The sequence below is a fragment of the Dermochelys coriacea genome, chromosome 8 (assembly GCF_009764565.3).
Source record: "Dermochelys coriacea isolate rDerCor1 chromosome 8, rDerCor1.pri.v4, whole genome shotgun sequence".
Lineage (NCBI taxonomy): Eukaryota > Metazoa > Chordata > Testudines > Dermochelyidae > Dermochelys > Dermochelys coriacea.
This window is the reverse complement of record NC_050075.1, coordinates 38,998,391-39,018,882: the sequence shown is the minus strand read 5'-3', so window position 1 is coordinate 39,018,882 and position 20,492 is coordinate 38,998,391. Positions and strand designations below refer to the sequence as shown.

General features: G+C 52.0%; 1 protein-coding gene across 5 annotated transcripts in view; it reads left to right on the top strand.

Annotated features, from left to right (window-relative positions):
• The window catches only part of ARAP3 (ArfGAP with RhoGAP domain, ankyrin repeat and PH domain 3), a 57,839-nt gene that overhangs the window by 13,722 nt on the left and 23,625 nt on the right, over positions 1–20,492 (top strand). For all 5 annotated transcript variants that reach the window (XR_005294396.2, XM_038412851.2, XM_038412858.2 and 2 more), the window contains 9 exons: positions 2,852–3,121; positions 3,645–3,714; positions 8,799–8,919; positions 9,536–9,723; positions 10,540–10,646; positions 10,807–11,006; positions 15,302–15,387; positions 15,681–15,863; positions 16,131–16,293. Coding sequence is in view for 4 of the 5 variants with exons in the window: in XM_038412851.2 (XP_038268779.1) it covers positions 2,852–3,121; positions 3,645–3,714; positions 8,799–8,919; positions 9,536–9,723; positions 10,540–10,646; positions 10,807–11,006; positions 15,302–15,387; positions 15,681–15,863; positions 16,131–16,293 (1,388 nt within the window). In the remaining variant the exon portion in view is untranslated. The remainder of the gene's footprint in view (positions 1–2,851; positions 3,122–3,644; positions 3,715–8,798; positions 8,920–9,535; positions 9,724–10,539; positions 10,647–10,806; positions 11,007–15,301; positions 15,388–15,680; positions 15,864–16,130; positions 16,294–20,492) is intronic.

Here is a 20,492-nt window from a genome sequence, read left to right as displayed (position 1 = left end):
GAGTCTCAGATCTTACCCAATAATCCCGCTGATGCCAGTCCTTTAGTAACTAAAAACTACAGGTTTAATATTAAAAAGGGAATACAAAGAGGAGAGTTAGAATGGTTAAAAGCTCAATATACATACAGATATGTGTAAAGTCCGTAGGCCAATTTCACAGCAGAGATGGTGAGGTGAGGCTGCTGATTTGTAAAAGTCTTTCTGGAATCAATTTAAGAGGTATAGTCCAATAGGCAGTCCAAGTGTAGAATCTGTTCAAGTCTTTCCAAGTATTTTCCAGATTATTCCAAATCATTATTTGGAAGATTTCCGTCTTATGACTTATATTTTTCCTGTTCAAAGTTTAAGCAGACTAGAGATAGCAGGATAAGGCCTGGGGTGTTCCTTTAAAGCCCTCTAGCAAGCTGACAAGCCTCTTGTCACAGCAGGACCTGCCCCTGAGGAAGAATAGGCAGTGCAGATTGTCTGTGGAGCGTTGCTTTGAAGCTAATCTTCTATTTCCTCTGCAGACACCGGTAAACTAGTTGCATTCATTGACATCAGGCAATTAGCTAATATTTCATTATAGCATAGTGAGTTGAAGACAACATAAATAATATTATTTGTTTCCTACAATATCTTACATCTTTGATCTTATGGTTAACTGAACCAGCCTCATACATAATATAAGGTTTCAGAGTAGCAGCCATGTTAGTCTGTATTCGCAAAAAGAAAAGGAGTACTTGTGGCACCTTAGAGACTAACACATTTATTTGAGCATAAGCATGCATCCAATGAAGTGATCTGTAGCTCACGAAAGCTTATGCTCAAATAAATTTGTTAGTCTCTAAGGTGCCACAAGTACTCCTTTTCTTTATACATAATATAAGGCAATTAAGACATGAAAACGAATTAGCATCTACAAGCTAATCTGGTTACATGGTTAAACTTCTAACAAGATATAAGTAAACACAGACGAATAGACTTAGCATCTGCCCTTTGGTTTGCTAACAATTCAGACAAACATGTTAAAGATTCTAGACTACTTGACATGGCTTTGCTAACCATCTACAAGGAATGACCCTGTTTACCATTGCAATACTCTTTTGATATGCCCTTAAGGATTGTTTTTAGGTCCCCTAGCTTGCTATTTGTTAATCCTTCATTGGCTCAGCTTTACACAGGTTTTGCAAGTTTGTCAAGTTTCTCTAGGTTTTGCTTTTTCATCATTTCAGACTGTTTTGCTATCTGTATAGCGGTGGCTAGGGTTAAATCTCTCTTCACTTGTAGCAGCTGTGAAAGTTTTATATCTCTTAACCCAAGACCAGCCTCTCTCTGATACACCTCTACCCCGATATAACGCTGTCCTCGGGAGCCAAAAAATCTTACCGCATTATAGGTGAAACCGTGTTATATCGAACTTGCTTTGATCCACCGGAGGGCGCAGCCCTGCCCCCCCCCCCCGAGCGCTGCTTTACCACATTATATCCGAATTTGTGTTATATCTGGTCGCGTTATATTGGGGTAGAGGTGTATTTTCATGGTTTGCATTCCCAAAATCACAGTTTTCAGCCAATTTATTCAGAGTTCTTATAAAACATTCAACATTTCCCCTGGTTCTTGAATTCTCTGGTGAATACATGCTCTTTCATAAGTTGTATTTCTCTGCAATTTAAAGTATGCATCAAACATAGCCAGAACCCTTTCATAGACTTCGTGATTGTTTTCAGTAAAGTCAGAGGACTGAAAGATTCATCCAGCTTGCCTCCCTATAGCATAAATTAAAGAAGATACCTGTATATCTCCAGTTTCATTGTGCAGCTTGGGAGCAATGTGAAATCTTGGAAAATATTGTTTCTGGTCTGTCCAATCTGAAGGTTTGTTAAAGCTGAAGTTCTCTGGGGCATGTTGATGAGATTCTGCAACCTTTGTTGCTGTTCTTTTCGTCTGCAACCTTTGTTGCTGTTTACCTTCTGTTTCTGTTCTTAGTTTACTCCTGACACCATGTCATGTTCTTCTGTACCACATATAGACTGGCTGCAGTTTAGCATTCCATTACAAAGGGAGGCCTTCTAGAAGAAATGGAGGGAGCTGAAGTAAGAGGATTAAAAATGACAGACCAAGACAGGAGGGGTGCCCCACGGAGGTGGGGCAGGTGCTAACGCTAGAGAAAGGAAAACAGGTGGGGAAACAAACAGAGACAAGGTCAGAGTACGCAACAGCAGCAACATCTCCTGGCCCTAGTTGTTACCCTGTGTGCCATGCTACAGTCCTCTCTCCCACACAGTCAGTGTTGGGGTTTGTGGGGCGGGAGGGTGTTGATGCTGGGGTTTGAGGGAGAGAAGGGTGGGTCGGTGCTGGGGTTTGAGGGAGAGAAGGGTGGGTCGGTGCCAGGGTTTGAGGAGTGGAGGGAGGGTCAGTGCCGGGGTTTGTGGGGCAGGGGCAGGTTGGTGCTGGGTTTGAGGGGAAGAAGGGGGGTTGGACCCCACTAGTAGCCCAAGGATGCCCCTCAGAGGCTCTGCTGCTTTCTGTGAGCAATACCAGAGTATATGTTTAGGGGGTGTTCTGTGCCCATGCTGGTCCCACATGGCAATTTGTCATTTAAAGTTTGTGGGGGCCAGCTGGGGTCTGTGGGGCACTCTGTGTGACAGTGACACTCAGCACCACGTCTCCACTCCTGGACCCCACAGGTGCAGCCTAAACATCTCATCTGGTGCCCTGTGGATCATGCGCTGGGGCTGAGCTCTGGCTCTGTGGGGAGGAGTGGGGTAGGGCTAAGTCTGAGGCTGTGTCTGTGCTGCCTGGGGGCTGCTGGACCCCAGCTGTCCCTCGTCCAAAAAGCAGCAGCAGGCAGGCTGTGTCCCACCTGCAGGACCAGCAGCGAGTGCAGCAGTGAGGGAACGGCAGAGGAGCACGAGAGCCGGGCCCAACGGATCAGCTGGATGCTCCAGAACAACACAAAGGACTATGCCATGGTGGAGGCTCCTCAGGCCGAGGGCTCCCGGTTCAGTCTTCCGTCTCACCTCTACCCAGATGAGGTTCTGGATGACTTGACCATCTCCCCATATGCCAGCTACACCTTGCTGTCCGAGCGCCCACCCACTGTGCTCAGCGGCTGGCTGGACAAGCTCTCCCCGCAGGGGTAAGTGCCCAGCCCCGGGGAGGGTTTGTGAGTGCCCTTCAGGGGACCTCAGTGAGTGAGGAGCAGGTCCCCGCCCTGTGCCTGGGTAAGGTCATGTGCAGCTCTGGTTGGAGATGGGATTGGGATCCACACTGGCTTTGCCCAGGCTCCACTCCTGGCATCACTCTCTGCTCACAGGAGGCTGGTTTGCTCCATGGCGGGTGTTGGTGCATCTTGGCATGTGAATACGCTGGGTGCTGCCATGCTGGGTGAGGTTGCCAGCTGCAAGTAAGCCTGCAACTGCTGGGAGCCTTGCTATATATGACATGCCTTCCTAGACCTGCTGGGCCAGTCGGCTCTCTGGGATAGTGCAGCACGACTGCTGAGACGGGGAGTCCAACCCAGGGAGCCCTGCTCTCACCTCCTGCAGGGGTGCCCTCCCCTTGTTTCTGCAGTGGGCTCTAGGTAGTCTGAGGGTGTCTCTGGGGCCAGGGCTCTGCCAGGTCTGACCCCAGCAGCCTCCCCTCCTCTGTCCTTCCACCAGGAATTACGTTTTCCAGAGGCGCTTCATCAGATTCGATGGGAAAAACCTCATGTACTTCCACAGCGAGAAGGTGAGTCTGCATGGACCGCAGCCCAGCTGCACAGTGAGCAGTCTACTACCAGGGCCCAGTCACGGGATGGGCTGGCAGGACAGGGAGTGTGGTGGGGCTGGGGTAGGCAGGGTTACGAGGAGGGGACAGGGGTAGGGTTAGGGGCAGTGCTTAATTTGTGCGGGGGCTGAGCCCCAGCACCTCTAGACTTGGCATTTAATAGCCCTGACACCTCCATACCATGCCACCCTTAATTCTGTCCTGAGCTGGGTGCCCAGTCAGCACCTGCCACTCTCTGACCTCACAGCCAGTGCTTAATCTGTGCAGGGTCTAAGACCCAGCACCTCTTCCATTATAAATTAAGCCCTGTTTAGGGGATGGGGTGCATTTAGGTGATGAGGTTGATGGGGGAGAGGAAAGAGTTAGAGGATGGGGTGGGATTAGGGTATGAGGTTGAAGGAGTGGGGGATGGGGATGAGTTTGATGAGGTCAGGGAAGGGCTGGGGTTGGGGGATGGGTTGGGATTAGGGGATGAGGTTAATGAGGGGGAAGGGCTGGGATAGGGGTGAGGTTAATGGGGGAAGGGGCAGGGTTATGGGGTAAGGATTAGGGGATAAAATTGATGGGGGAGGGGAAGGGCCAGGGTGGGGATAGGGATGAGGTTAATGGGGGAGGGGAAAGGGGAAGGAGTGGGAGTGGGGTATCCCAGTCCCAGTTCATTTAGCAGGAGCACCCTCTTGTGCCCTGGGGCATAGCAGTTTCCATTTTCTTTCTGCCCCCGTATTCCCTGCTGCAGTGCCCACTGCCCCTCCCGCTTTGGGCTGTGACCAGGCTGGGCTTTGCCAAGGGGAGAGGAGGGGGATGAGGGAAACTGGTTCTGCCCTGTGAGTCCGAGGGGAGGTGGGAAAGGGCAATGGTGTATTTTCCCCCTTGAACAGCCCCATGCCCTCCAGCTCTGGGAAGGGGTCCCCTTGGGAGCCTTCCCAGGACAGCAGGGTGGATTGGCCTGAGCTGGAGGCCTTTGTGTTGCCCTGGGCGCCCAGCAGGATCTGTGCTTGTGCTCAGGGAGAGGGGAGCTAAGGCTGAAGTAGGGCCCACCGCACTAGTGACATGCAGCACCCCAGCAGGGTGCCAAGGAGCTGGGCTGCTCTCCTGGGCACTCAGGACTCTCCTGCCCCCAGGCACATTGGAATGGTGCAGCTAGTAGCCAGGAGCTATGCAGCTCCCAGTGCATACGTGGCCTGATCCTGGGAACAGCCCAGGAAGGGGCCCAAGTGCTTCTGGCCTGACCAGGGCAGCATCCTTAGGAGAGGCTGTATATGTGTCCACCCCAGAGCTGTGAATGAGGAATATCCCAGGAGCAGGCACCTGAAGGAACATGCCAGAGCCATGGAGTCGCATGCGCTTGGCTTTGAGACGTGGGTGCATGATGCTGAAGGGCTCCTTGTTCATGGCCTCTCAAGGCACATGCACTGCATGCACCTGGGCCCAAGGGCCAAGCTGTTTGCTCACTTTGTCAGTGCCAGGGACTTGGTCTGGGCTCTGAGTCAAGCTGGGCCAAGGCCTGTCCATTCACACCCCCTGCCATCCCAGAGGCGTTGCAGGGCAGCACTTATGCATGTGTAACCCTTCTGCCAGGTGGAGCCAGCTGCAGCCAGGGCCGGGTTCAATATCTAGGGGTTCCTTTCCATCGATCCAACACAGAATTGGTTTGAGCCCCCACCCAGTAACCTGGGAAATTTACATAGCACCCCTGGGCACCTCTGAGCGGCAATACTTCCTCCCCACTCATAAGCACAGTGAGTGTAGAAAAGAAACTTAATAAAAGGAGGAAAGTAACTTGGCATTAATTTGGGAAAACACCACAGAGTTCATAAACATAAACAATGAGTAAAAGACCCACCCCAAGTAGGTTGGGCAGTTTCCTTTTCATAGAATCATAGAAGATTAGGGTTGGAAGAGACCTCAGGAGGTCATCTAGTGCAACCCCTTGCTCAAAGCAGGACCAATCCCCAACTAAATCATCCCAGCTAGGGCTTTGTCAAGCCAGACCTTAAAAACCTCTAAAGAAGGAGATTCAGCCACCTCCCTAGGTAACCTATTCCAGTGCTTCACCACCCTCCTAGTGAAATAGTGTTTCCTAATATCCAACCTAGACCTCCCACACTGCAACTTGAGACCATTGCTCCTTGTTCTGTCATCTGCCACCACTGAGAACAGCCAAGCTCCATCCTCTTTGGAACCCACCCTTCAGGTAGCTGAAGGCTGCTATCAAATCCCCCCTCACTCTTCTCTTCCACAGACTAAACAAGCCCAGTTCCTTCGTAAGTCATGTGCCCCAGACACCTGATCATTTTTGTTGCCCTCTGCGGGACTCCCTCAAATTTGTCCACTTCCTTTCTATAGTGGGGGGCCCAAAACTGGACGCAATACTCCAGATGTGGCCTCACCAGTGCAGAATAGAGGGGAATAATCACTTCCTCGATCCGCTGTCAATGTTTCTTTTTCCCTCAGGGTCTTAAGTCTAGCAACCCAAAAGTCCCCTTCACATGCCCGACCCTTCTCTGCACCCCACTCACAATTGCTGCCCTTGGTCAGTGCAGATCCGGAGTTCAGAGGTGCATCTGCAGAGTTCACCTCCTACCCTGAGTGGGCAGTAAGAGGCATCTTACTCGCTCATCACACGTCTCCGCTGCCACCCTGCTGGCCTCTCATCACCGGCTGCCTGCTTGCTGCTCCCGCTGGGCAGTCTCTTAGTGATTTTGGCTCTGTGCAGAAATACTGTCCTGCCACAAGTGATTTCAGGTCTGGGCAGAAACACAGTCTCACCACAACTGCTTTCAGCTCTCAGTGAGCCATTTAACACCTCTAGACTTGGCAGTTAATAGCTCTGACACCTCCATACCAGCTCCAGAATTAGACAAACACACACATTAACAGAGCACATAGGAGAGGACCGGGTTAATCAGCACTCCCAAGCTGACCCCTTATGTGTCCCTGGACTCAGTAGGCTGGGTCGAGCAGCACTTCCTAGCTGCCACCCTCCTATGTCCCAGGTTCAGCACGTCTCCCCACTTTCATGTTACAATTGTTCTGGTAGTAACCCACTTCATGAGCAAACCCCACAGGATTTTTGGGTGCTGCAGGTATCTTTTAGCTTAGGTACGAGGAGCATTGCTGCAGAATGAATGAGGAAACCAAAAAACACCCACAAGGGTGGGGGAGAGAGAGAGAGAAAAGCAACCAGCTTAAACATGAAAGTTATTTATTGCTAGGTAATAACCATAGGGGAGCCAAACAAACAAAACAATTATAATATTAAATCTAACTTAAACTTGATTATAAAAGTCAGGTTTAGAAAACGAGTACTTGTGGCACCTTAAAAACTAACAAATTTATTTGAGCATAAGTTTTCGTGAGCTACAGCTCACTTCATCGGATGCATTTGATGGAAAATACAGTGGGGAGATTTATATACACACACAGAGAACATGAAACAATGGGTTTTATCATACACACTGTAAGGAGAGTGATCACTTAAGATGAGCCATCACCAGCAGCAGGGGGGAAAAGGAGGAAAACCTTTCATGGTGACAAGCAAGGTAGGCCATCTCCAGCAGTTAACAAGAATATCTGAGGAACAGTGGGGGATGGGGTGGGGGGGAGAAATAACATGGGGAAATAGTTTTACTTTGTGTAATGACTCATCCATTCCCAGTCTCTATTCAAGCCTAAGTTAATTGTATCCAGTTTGCAAATTTATTCCAATTCAGCAGTCTCTAGTTGGAGTTTGTTTTTGAAGTTTTTTTGTTGAAGGATAGCTACCCTCAGGTCTGTAATCGAGTGACCGGAGAGATTGAAGTGTTCTCCGACTGGTTTTTGAATGTTATAATTCTTGACGTCTGATTTGTGTCCATTTATTCTTTTACGTAGAGACTGTCCAGTTTGACCAATGTACATGGCAGAGGGGCATTGCTGGCACATGATGGCATATATCACATTGGTAGATGCGCAGGTGAACAAGCCTCTGATAGCGTGGCTGATGTGATTAGGCCCTATGATGGTGTCCCCTGAATAGATATGTGGACAGAGTTGGCAATGGGCTTTGTTGCAAGGATAGGAAACTGTAACTGATCACTCAAGTCAGGGCCAGAAGGCTATACAGAGAGAGAGAGCTGGGTTCTCACCACTCCATGAAGCTTGAATCGATTGGGGGTCCCAGGTGGTGGTGGTAGCTGAGGGTCTGGAGTGCTGGAGACAGGCAGAGCCCCCAGCACGATCAGTCAGGAGAAGATGAAGTCCGAATGGAACTGAGGTAGATTTTGTATCCAGGCATCAGAACACTTACTTGAGAATGGGTAGGGGTTTTTGTAGAGAAACAAAAATGGTTCAAGGGAGAACACTAGATTTGTTTATGTGTACACTGATGGCTCAAGGGAGTATACCAAAGTCGTTTTGTTCAGGCTAGATAATGGAAGCTGATCATTCCTGGCTATGGGTAGTGTTCCGTGGAGGGAGCTCACAATGCAATTAGGCAGCTTCACTCTTTTGGATACCAATAAAGGATTTATTACTAGAATTGGTCTGATAACTACTGAGCTGGGTGTGTGCAGGCGTGGGTTCATTAACATCTGGAACAGAGATCCCCCATCATGCAGTGCTTCCCTGCTTTTCTGGTCCCAGAGTTCTGTGCAGTTCTTACCTTGGAATCTCTCTTCTCCATTCTGCATGCTAATGGAGATGCCTACTTGTCCCATCTTCGATGCAAATGAAGCTAGGGGAGTTTCCTTAATCCTGTCACCCTTATCCCAGGGGTTTAGGTGTGTCTCCCACTGCCTTTTCATTGCTTTTTGTAAGTCTTTCTTCTGATCGGTTTTGGTTCAAGCAGAGGTGGTGGTCGGGTAGGTCTTTCATGAGTCAGACAGGCTGAGTACTGCGTTCTGGTTCCCCAAAAACACAGAGCTTCTGGGTAATAAAAGAGCAATGTAAACACTAAGTTAGCCCAAAGCAAACTCCCTGGGCCCTGCCTGAAGGGGGCGCACTGCCACCAGCAGCAATGGGGTCCTGTCAGAGTCTGGGGTGTAACCCTCTTGGGGCCATTCCAGGAACCATATCCCAAGGGTGTGATCCCACTCTCTGTCATTGAGATGGCGCGCGCCACCAAGGAGAACAAGTTCCAGGTTGTCACAAGCCACAGGATCTTTGTCTTCAGAGCTGAGAATGAAGGTGAGAGAGACCCCTGGCCAGAGCCCCCCCTCCAAAAACCACCCCCCATCCACAGGCCCCGGCCAGAGCCCCGCTTCCAGAGATTGCCTCCCATCAACAGCCAGAGCCCCCATGGCCAGAGACTGCCCCTAATCCACAGCCCCCGGCCAGAGCCCTCTCCTCCCAAGCCAGAGCCCTCACCTCCACTGCAGGTCCTTCAGCCCAAACTCCCTTAGGTGCCTGCATCCACAACTCTTCCCTGGCCCCAGCTGCTTCCTCCAGCCTGATCTCTGTGCCCCCTGGTATCGACCATTCCTCTCCCTGCCCCCCCATCCATGGCCTCCCTCAGTTACTGCTTCCCCATGGAGTCCCTGCTTCCCAGTGCTCATTGCTCCCCTGGCCCAGCCTGCCACCATGGGGAGCTCCCCCAGGTCTGCCGCAGCAAGCGCCCCTCTGCTGCTGCTGGTCCAGTTGCTCATCCCTGCTCTCCTTCCCAGGCCCTGGGGATAGGGTGTCCGGGGCTGGCTCCTGGCTGGGCTCCATCCGTGGTATCCTGGCTATGCCCAGATTTGGTGGTGCTGGACTGCGTGTGGACACTCATTGCCTGTCTCCACTCCACCCCTGCTGTGCCCTGCAGCTCAGAGGAACGAGTGGTGCTCCACCCTGCAGAGAAAGGTGGCAGAGCAGCGGTTGGTCAGCCCCCGGCCCCGCCTGGCCAGCAGCACTCACTGCCAGAAGTGTGGCACCCTGGAGCTCAAGGGCCACAAGTCCAAGCTGTTTGCAGCCCTCAGCCTGGCCACCATGTGGCTGTACAAGAGTGAGCAGGTGAGCGAGGCAGGGCCTGGCCGTGCTGCAGGTCAGGAGTCCTAGAGGTCCCCAGCAGCATGGTACCAGGCTGAGTCTGAGGCCTCCCCCATGGGCCTGGGCCCAGCACCCAATGGCCTCAGCTTGGGACTCCCAAGGGGAGACCCACATGCTGCTGAGTCCCCTGTAATTGGGATCAGAGATGATGGCCCAGAGCCTGTGTGCCCATGTCTGTGAGCAGGCCAAGGAGCTGTGGATGCCCGCTCAGGGATTACGTGTGCCTAATGCCAGTGCAGACCAGGCTGCTCTGACTGGGGACCAGCCCCTTTCCCCTGTGGGACCTGACAGGAGAGGGCACTGGACTGGGATGAGGAAATGATGGCCTCTGGCTCCAGAGCCAGTTGCTCCCCCTCCGTAACACTGGGTGGCCATTCTCCCTGGCCTGGCCCACCCCCAGCTGCGTGCGGGAGGAGCCAGGGATGGGGGACAGGGCAGAGAGGATAGTGTCGCAGACAGGCCTGGGCTGTAAGACCAGAGTCTGAGCCCCACCTCACCAGGGATGCGTTATTCCTGACATGGGTAGCGTGTGAGGGGGTGTGTACCCACCCACCCCCACCCCACAGGACATGTGCTTGTGTGGAGTCTCAGTGCATGCTGGCAAAGCGGGCCCGCTGGCATGCCAAGGGGGAGAGTGCCCCATGCAGGCATTGCTGTCTGTGGGTGTGCCTGGAGCGTGTGCAGCTGTTCTGCAGGGTTGTGGGTGCTGTACCCCCTGCTGGGCCATGGCTCTGCAGAGCTAAGGCTGCAGCCTCTCACTGCATCCATCTCCATTCGTAGTTCTTTAAAATGGGCATCGCCATCTGCCTGATCGAGCTCCACGGCGCCACCATCCGGGAGGCCAAGAACCGCAGCTTCGAGCTCATCAGCCCATTCAAGATCTTCAGGTAACTGCGCTGGGGGATGCCAGTCTGGGGTTTGGCTGGAGGCTGGGCAGTGTATTGGGTGCCCCAGCATACCTGGGTGCTGCAGCGGGGCTCTGTTTAACTCGGGTGCCCAAGGACGAGCCCAGGACGCTCTGAGTTTCCTGGCTATGCCTTTGCCCAGCTTCGTGGCCGAGTCAGAGCGAGAGAAACGGGAGTGGATGGAGGCCCTGCAGGATGCCATTGCAGAGATGCTGTATGACTACGAGGTGGCTGAGAAAATCTGGTCCAACAAAGCTAACAAGTTCTGTGCTGACTGCAGAGCCCTGAGCCCTGACTGGGCATCCATCAACCTGTGCGTGGTGATCTGCAAGCAGTGTGCAGGCCAGTACATTTCCTTTCTCCCTTCCCTGACGGTGGGAGAGGGGTGGGTAAAAGCGCTTGATGGATCAGTAGATAGTTTGGGCGGGTGGGTATATTGGCCGGGCAGGTTGGTAAGTGGGTATACTGACTGGGTGGGGCAGTATATCTGCTTGGATGTGTCAGTGTGTAGGTGGGTTAGTATATCGGCTGCGCGGGTTGGTGGTTGGGTATATCAGGTGGTCGGGGGGTATATCAGCCAGGCGGGTTGGCATGTGGGTGAGGAAATATATCAGCTGGGTGGGTTTGTGTGTGGATGGGCAGGTATATCAGTTGGGTGAGTATATCAGCCAGGTGGGATGGCGGGTAGATGGGCTGGTTGGGTGGGTGGGTATATTGGCCAATTGGAGTGGGATGGCAGATCGGCGGGTCAGTATATGGGCCAGGTAGGCATGTGGGATGGCAGGTTGGTGGGTCAGTATATGGGCCAGGCAAGTTGGAGGAATGGTGGCTCAGCAGGTCAGTATATGGGCCAGGCAGGTCAGCGGGATAGCGGCGGATCGGTGGGTCGGTATGTGGGCCAGATGGGTCAGTGGGATGGTGGGTGGGTGGGTCCGTTTATGGGCCAGGCAGGTCAGTGGGATGGCAGGAGGGTGGGTCTGTATATGGGGAGGGTGGGGAGGAGTTGGTGGGTCAGTATATGGGGCAGGCAGTTTGGTGGGTGGGTGGGTCCATTTATGGGCCAGGAGTGTCAGTGGGATGGCAGGTGAGTGGTTCAGTATATGGGCAGGTGGGTGGGTGAGATGGCAGAAGGGGTCAGTATATGGGCCAGGTGGATCGGTGGGATGGTGGCGGGTGGGTCACTATATGTGCCAGGCAGGTCATTGGGTTGGCAGGTCAGTGGATCAGTATATGGGCTAGGCAGGTAAGTGGGTCAGTATATGGGCCAGGCAGGCATGTGGGATGGCGGTTCAGAAGAATGGTCTTACTGGGTCAGACCAAAGGTATCCTGTCTACTGACAGTGGCCAATACCAGGTGCCCCAGAGGGAGTGAACCTAACAGATAAAGATCTAGTGATCTCTCTCCTGCCATCCATCGCCACCCTCTGACAAACAGAGGCTCGGGACACCATTCCATACCCATCCTGGCTAATAGCCATTAATGGACTTAACCTCCTTGAATTTATCCAGTTCTCTTTTAAACCCTGTTATAGTCCTAGCCTTCACAACCTCCTCAGGCAAGGAGTTCCACAGCTTGACTGTGCGCTGAGTGAAGAAGAACTTCCTTTTATTTGTTTTAAACCTGCTACCCATTAATTTCATTTGGTGGCCCCTAGTTCTTATATTATGGGAACAATTAAATAACTTTTCCTTATTCACTTTCTCCACACCACTCATGATCTTATATACCTCTATCATATCCCCCCTTTTTCTCCTCTTTTCCAAGCTGAAAAGTCCAAGCCTCTTTAATCTCTCCTCATACGGAACCCGTTCCAAACCCCTAATCATTTTAGTTGCCCTTTTCTGAACCTTTTCTAATGCCTGTATATATTTTTTGAGATGAGGGGACCACATCTATATGTAGTATTCAAGATGTGGGCATACCATGGATTTATATAAGGGCAATAAGATATTCTCCTTCTTATTCTCTGTCCCTTTTTTAATGATTCCCTTTTTTGACTGCCGCTGCACACTGCGTGGACATCTTCAGAGACCTATCTACGATGACTCCAAGATCTTTCTCCTGATTAGTTGTAGCTAAATTAGCCCCCATCATATTGTATGTATAGTTGGGGTTATTTTTTCCAATGTGCATTACTTTATATTTATCCACATTTAATTTCATTTGCCATTTTGTTGCCCAATCACTTAGTTTTGTGAGAGCTTTTTGAAGTTCTTCACAGTCTGCTTTGGTCTTAACTATCTTGAGCAGTTTAGCATCATCTGCAAACTTTGCCACCTCGCTGTTTACCCCTTTCTCCAGATCATTTATGAATAAGTTGAATAGGGTTGGTCCTAGGACTGACCCCCCGGGGAACACCACTAGTTATCCCTCTCCATTCTGAAAATGTACCATTTATTCCTACCCTTTGTTCCCTGTCTTTTAACCAGTTCTCAATCCATGAAAGGATCTTCCCTCTCATCCCATGACTATTCAATTTACATAAGACCCTTTGGTGAAGGACCTTGTCAAAGGCTTTCTGGAAATCTAAGTACACTATGTCCACTGGAACCCCCTTGTCCACATGTTTGTTGACCCCCTCAAAGAACTCTAATAGATTAGTAAGACATGATCTCCCTTTACAGAAACATGTTGACTTTTGCACAACAATTTATGTTCTTCTGTGTGTCTGACAATTTTATTCTTTACTATTGTTTCAACTAATTTGCCCGGCACTGACATTAGACTTACCGGTCTGTAATTGCTAGGGTGACCTCTAGAGCCCTTCTTAAATATTGGCATTACATTAGCTGTATTCCAGTCATTGGGTACAGTAGCTGATTTAAAGAACAGGTTACAAACCGTAGTTAATATTTCTGCAATTTCACATTTGAGTTTTTTCAGAACTCTTGGGTGAATGCCATCTGGTCCCGGTGACTTGTTACTGTTAAGTTTCTCAATTAATTCCAAAACCTCCTCTAGTGTCACTTCAATCTCTGACAATTCCTCAGATTTGTCACCTACAAAAGATGGCTCAGGTTTGGGAATCTCCCTAACATCCTCAGCTGTGAAGACTGAAGCAAAGAATTAATTTAGTTTCTCCGTGATGACTTTATCGTCTTTAAGTGCTCCTTTTGTATCTCGATCGTCCAGGGGCCCCACTGGTTGTTTAGCAGGCTTCCTGCTTCTGATGTACTTAAAAAACATTTTGTTATTACCTTCTGAGTTTTTGGCTAGCCGTTCTTCAAACTCCTTTTTGGCTTTTCTTATTACATTTTTACATTTATTTTGGCAGTGTTTATACTCCTTTCTATTTACCTCACTAGGATTTGACTTCCACTTTTTAAAAGATGCCTTTTTATCTCACTGCTTCTGTTACATGGTTGTTAAGCCAGGGTGGCTCTTTTTTAGTTCTTTTCTGTGTTTTTTAATTTGGGGTATACATTTAAGTTGAGCCTCTATTATGGTGTCTTTGCAAGCTGCATGGACACTTTTCAGGGATTTCACTCTAGTCACTGTACCTTTTAATTTCTGTTTAACTAACCTCCTCATTTTTGCATAGTTCCCCTTTCTGCAATTAAATGCCACAGTGTTGGGCTGTTGAGGTGTTCTTCCCACCACAGGAATATTAAATGTTATTATATTATGATTACTATTTCCAAGCGGTCCTGTTATAGTTACCTCTTGGACCAGTTTCTGTGCTCCACTTTGGCGAGTCAGTATATTGACCAGGCAGAAATGTGGGATGGCGGATGGGTGGGTCAATATATGAGCCAGGCAAGTTGGAGGAATGGTGGATCAGTGGGTCAGCATATGGGCCAGGCGGCTCAGTGGGATGGCGGGTGAGTGGTTCCATATATGGGTAGGTGTGTTGGTGGGATGGCAGGGGGTGGGAGGGTGGGTCAATATATGGGCCAGGTGGGTCGATGGGTCGGTATATTGGGTTGGTGGGTGGGTGGGTAAGAATATGGGCTAGGTGGGTCGGTGGGATGGCGGGTGGGTGGGCCAGTATATGGGCAGGCCAGGTGGAGGGGTCAATATATGTGGCAGAGGGTTGGTGGGATGGTGGGTGTGTGGATCAGTATATGGGGCGGTGAGATGGTGGAGGGTGGGTCAGTATATGGGGCAGGCAGCTCGTGGAATGCCGGGGGGGCCTCAATATATAGGCCAAATGGGTTGATGGGATGGCAGGGGGTGGGTCAGTATATTGGCCAGGTAGGTCAGTGGTATGGTGGGTGGCTGGATCAGTATATGGTGCAAGTGGGTTGGTGGAATGGCAGGGGGTTGGTGGGTCAGTACATGGGGCAGGTGGGTCGGTGGGATGGCAGGGGGTGGGAGTGTCAGTATATGGGGCAGGCGGGTCGGTGGGATGGCAGGGGATGGGTGGGTCAGTATATGGTGCAAGTGGGTTGGTGGGATGGCAGGGGGTGCGTGGGTCAGTATATGGGGCATGCGGGTTGGTGGGATGGTGGGTGGATCGGTCAGTATAGGGGCCTGGAGGATCAGTGAGGAGCTGAGTGGCTGGGTCAGAAGGTTGGCTGGCTGGCTGGGCAGGTGGGTGGGTTGGCAGCTGATTGGCTGGCCAGGTCAGTGGCATAGCAATTGTGCAGTTGCAATGCAGCCGGGCTGCTCACAGTCTCTCTGCTGCTCCTGACAGGTCAGCACCGGAGCCTGGGCTCCAGCGTGTCCAAGGTGCAGAGCCTGAAGCTCGACACCAGTGTCTGGAGCAATGAGATTGTCCAGGTACAGAGACTGCCCTGCTCACCCCCACCCATGTGCTGCTATGGCCAGTGCCCACAAGACAGAGCTGACGTTACAGAAATGTGTGTCACAGTTGGGGTCTGGGGTGGGGGGCTGATCTTCCTGGGGACGCCCTGGCAGTGCGGAGAGGACCCAGAGCATTCCCCCAGGGAATCCCCTCTCCATCTCTGAAACCCAGCCCCCTCCAGGGGCTTGCAATGTCCCCCCTCAACAACCCACAGAATCCCCCCGTGCTATCTCGCCCCCTTCCCCAGTGACTCTGCGCTTTCATTCAGCTGTTCATCATGCTGGGGAACGAGCGAGCAAACCAGTTCTGGGCCGCGTGCCTCCCGCCCTCTGAGGCCCTCTACCCAGACGCCAGCACGGAGCAGAGACAGGCCTTCATCACTCACAAATACCGCGACGGGCGGTACCGCCGCCCGCACCCCCGCTACCCTTCCCAGGATGACGTGCTGCAGGTAATCGGCAGACTGGGCTTGGACAGTCCTGGGGCAGTGGCACAGGCTCTGGAGAGCACAGTGAACTCCCTCACTGACCCAACGCTCCGTCCTGCACTTGTGGCAGGGGTTCAGAAGCCATGGGGATGGGCAGGATAGTCCTGGCCTTCTGTGTGGGCACACACACATGCCTGCATTGCTCCCCCTCCTGCCCCGGAGCTGGCAGCCAGGTGTCCATGGACAGCGGATGTGCCATGGCTAGGGATCTGATCGTGTCTTTCGCCCCAGGCGCTCTGTGCTGCTGTGGCAGGGCCCGGCCTGCTGAAGACGATCCTGCAGTTCTTCTCTGCCACTGAAGCCGGGATGGCAGCTGACACAGGGGGCTGCAATGGGTCACAGGGAACCGAGCTCTGGCGGACCCCTGAGAGCAGCTGGCATGGGAACCATCCAGGTAACTAGAGATCCCAGAGCCTCCTACCCCACAGCGGTGGTGGGGGTGGCTTATCTGTCACTGCCCCCTCCCCTGTCCCTGCCCCCTCAGCATTGGCAAAGTTGTGCCACCCTTTTTCCCATGGAACGTCAGGGGCATCAGAAGAGAACCGTGAGGCTGAGGCTCTGGCCAGAGCCAGTCATCCCAAGGGGCCAAGCCCACAGTTCTCCAGGTCCCGCAGGGGCCAGCTTTGTCATTATCCCACATTGTGCCCACCTTTGAGCCATGGCAGACTGAGAGGGATGCCTGTGAGCCCCCTGTGTCTTGCACAGGGGACTCTCTGCTCCGCAGGCAACCCACAACCTCCAGAAACCCCCTGCCAACACAGAACTCCACTTCCCCTGGACCCCCACTGCCCCACATGGAACCCACCCTGCCCCACCTGGAATCTCCGAGCGTCACATGGAATCCACTGCTTTTGGAACACACCCCTTCCCCAAACACTTGAACCATTGATCTCTATGCCATTGACCTTCCCAGGGTCACCACCCAACTCCAGCAAGGTGTCAATGTTTCCATGAGGTCAGGGCACCCACAGGTTTTGCTCTGCTACTCTCTGCAGTGTGTTGGGGAAGGGTCAACACATCTTTTGTAAAAGGAAATCATGCCTCTCCAATCTATTGGAATTCTTTGAGGGCATGAGCAAGCATGTGGACAATGTGGATATAGTGTACCTGGACTTTCAGAAAGCCTTTGACAAGGTCCTTCCCCAAAGGCTCTTAAGCAAAGTACGCTGTTGTGGGATAAGAGGGAAGGTCCTCTCATGGATCAGTAACTGGTTAAAAGACGGGAAACAGCGTGGGAATAAATGGTCAGTTTTCAGAGAAACTAAAGCTAAAGGGAGAAAGCTAAATAGTGGTGTCCCCCAGGATCTGCACTGTGACCAGTGCTGTTCAATATAAATAATCTGGAAAAAGGGGCAGACAGTGAGGTGGCAAAATTTGAAGACAATACAAAACTACTCAAGATAGTTAAGTCCAAAGCAGACTGCAAAGAGTTACAAAGGGACGTCACAAAACTATATAACTGGGAAACAAAATGTCAAATGAAATTTAATGTTGATAAATGCAAAGTAATGCATATTGGAAAATATCATCCCAACTATACATACCAAAATGATGGGATCTAAATTAGCTGTTGTCCCTCAAGAAAGAGATCTTGGAGTCATTGTGGATAATTCTCTGAAATTTTCTGCTCATTGTGCAGCAGTAATCAAAAAAGCTAACAGAATGTTAGGAACCATAAGGAAAGGGATAGATGATAAGACAGTAAATATCATAATGCCACTATATAAATCCTACTCCTGGGGGAATTCTGCACCACTGCGCAAAATTTATGTTCCCTGCAGATTTATTTGCTTCCCTGCAGAAAAATGACTTTCTGACAGGGGAGAAAGCCACAAGCGCGGTCATTCAGCCCTCCCCAGCAGTATGTTTCAGGTGCCCAGGGCAGCCAGCAGAGAGGTAAATCACTGTGGGGCAGGGGGCGGGATTGGAGAAGACCCAACTGGTGGCTCCTACGCTGTGCTGGGCTCAGCTGCTAGGTCCGGCTGGGCTGGGGAGGATGGAACTACCTCTTTCCCTGCATGGCATCCAGGGCCATGTCAGACCCACCCCCAGATTTTTCTTCTGGCTGTAGGAAGCTCTGCAAACTCTCCCCCCCCCATCCCCCACCACACGCTTCCTGCGCCTATCGCTCCTGAGCTACAGGGCGAGGTATTACTATACTGGGAGCTGCACCCCCATCCATCCAATCCCTGTGCATCCAGACTCCCTCACACCCAGAACCCCCTCTGATGAGCTCACTCCCCCTGCACCTGGACCACCCTGACAAGCCATCTACACCCGAATCCCCATCCTACCGAACCCCAACCAGCTGCACATGGATCTCATCCCCACTGAGCCCCACTCCCCCAGCATCTGGAACCCCCCACACCCAGACCCTGCACCCCGCTGATCCCTAACCACCTTCACCTTGTCTCCCCTGCAGAGTCCCATTACCATTGCAGAACCCTCCAACAAGCCCATGTGCATCCAGATCGCCCCCCTGCACCTGGATCCCCCACCGAGCCACCTGCACCCAGATTGCCCCACACAGAACCCTCTCAACCAGAAGTGGGCAAACTGCAGCCTGTGGGCCACATCCAGCCCATGGGGCCCCTGAGCTCCTGGCCCAGGAGGCTTGCCCCGGCCCCTTCCCTGCTGTTCCCCCTCCCCCTGCAGCCTCAGCTCACTGCTCCGCCGGTGCAATGCTCTGGCTGGTGGAAAAGTGAGCTCCTGGGGCAGCACAGCTGCAAAGCCCGGCCTGACCCAGTGCTCTGTGCTGCGTGGTGTGTGGCTGGCTCCAGCCAGACAGCGCGGCTGCCTGTCCTGGTGCAACCGCGCCACCAGCTACCGGTGCTCCAGGAAGCGCGGTAAGGAGGCAGGGAGCAGGGAGGGTTGGCTAGAGGGCACAGGAGTTTGGGGATGGTGGTCAGGGGATGGGGGTGTGGATGGGGTCGGAGAAGTCAGAGGTCAGGGAACTGGGTGGTTGAATGGGGGCAAGGGTCCCGGGGGGGCAGTCCAGAAGGAGAGGGGGGTTGGATGGGGCAATGGGGAGCAGTCTGGGGCAGGGGTTCCGGGGGCAGTCAGGGAACAGGGAGAAGGGGTGGTTGGATGTGGCAGGGATCCTGGGGGGGCAGTCAGGAAGGAGAGGGGGGGGTTGATGGGTTGGCAGGGGGCAGTTAGGGGTGGGGAGTCCGGGGGCGGTCAGGGGACAGAGCGGGAGGGGTGGATGGGATAGGGGTCCCCAGGGGGCCGTCAGGGAACAGGGGGGTTGGATGGGGCAGGAGTACCAAGGGGGCTTTCAGGGGGCAAGAACCGGGGGGGTCAGATGGGGGCAGGGGCCAGGCCATGCCTGGCTGTTTGGGGAGGCACAGCCTCCCCCAACTGGCCCTCCATACAATTTCAGAAACCCGATGTGGCCCTCAGGCCAAATAGTTTGCCCGCCCCTGCTCTCAACCCACACCTGGATCCTCCCACACTAAACCCCTCCACACTTGGATCCTGCTTTGCTGAGGCTGCCTGCCCACACCTGGTGCACCTGGCATGGAGGGGCAGGGCCCTGGGATGTTTCTGGAGCAGGCCCAGTCCTTGTGCTGTGTCAGGATTGGGTGCAGCCTCACCACTGAGTCTGTGTCCTGAAGTGATCTCCCACCTCTGTGCAGCCAGTAGCCTGTGCTCCCCCATGCCATGCTGGAGCCTTCACATTTATTTGACAAATAACATTTGTAGAATTTTAAAATATTGTGAGCATAATTTTTAATATTTTTGTGCCGAATGCCCTCAGGAGTAAAATCCATGGTACGCCCATACCTTGAATACTGCATGCAATTCTGGTCACAGTCTGGTCACTAGATGTGACTAGACTGTCACTAGATGTGCTGGGATACCACTGAAGACAAACCCTCCTGCCAGAGAAGGCTTCCCTCCACTCTTGTCTTACTGACTAAGACATTCCAGTCAGTTACAGCACAGACCAAGAGCTTGGGCCACGCCCCCCTGCAGTTCACTGAAACTGAGATCCACTCAGCTCAGGGGTTTCTTAGTTAACAGAGACTTTCCCAGCCCCCAGTATTCAGTCTTTCTGGGAGCCTAAACCCCAAAATGAATTTGTTTTACTCTGTATAAATCTTATACATTGTAAACTCATAAATTGTCTGCCCTCTATAACACTAATAGAGAGATATGCACAGCTGTTTGCTCCCCCAGGTATTAGTCACTAACTCTGGGTTCAATAATAAGCAAAAGTGATTTTATTAAGTATTAAAAGTAGGATTTAAGTGATTCCAAGTAATAGAACAAAGTAAGTTACCAACAAAATGAAACAAAACACACAAGTCTAAGACTAATACATTAAGAAACTGCATACAGTAACTCCCCACTTAACTCCCCACTTTCGCTTAACGTTGTTTGATCTTATGTCCCTGCTCAATTACAGAACATGGTCCATTTAAAGTTGTGCAATGCTTCGCTATAACGTCATTTGGCAGCCTGCTTTGTCCACAGCTGGCAGCCCCCCATCAGCTCCCCTGCACCCTCCCACTCCTCTCCCCGCCTCCTGCCTGCGGCAATCAGCTGGCTTGCGGCGTTCAGGAGGAAGGGGAGAGGAGCAAGGACACA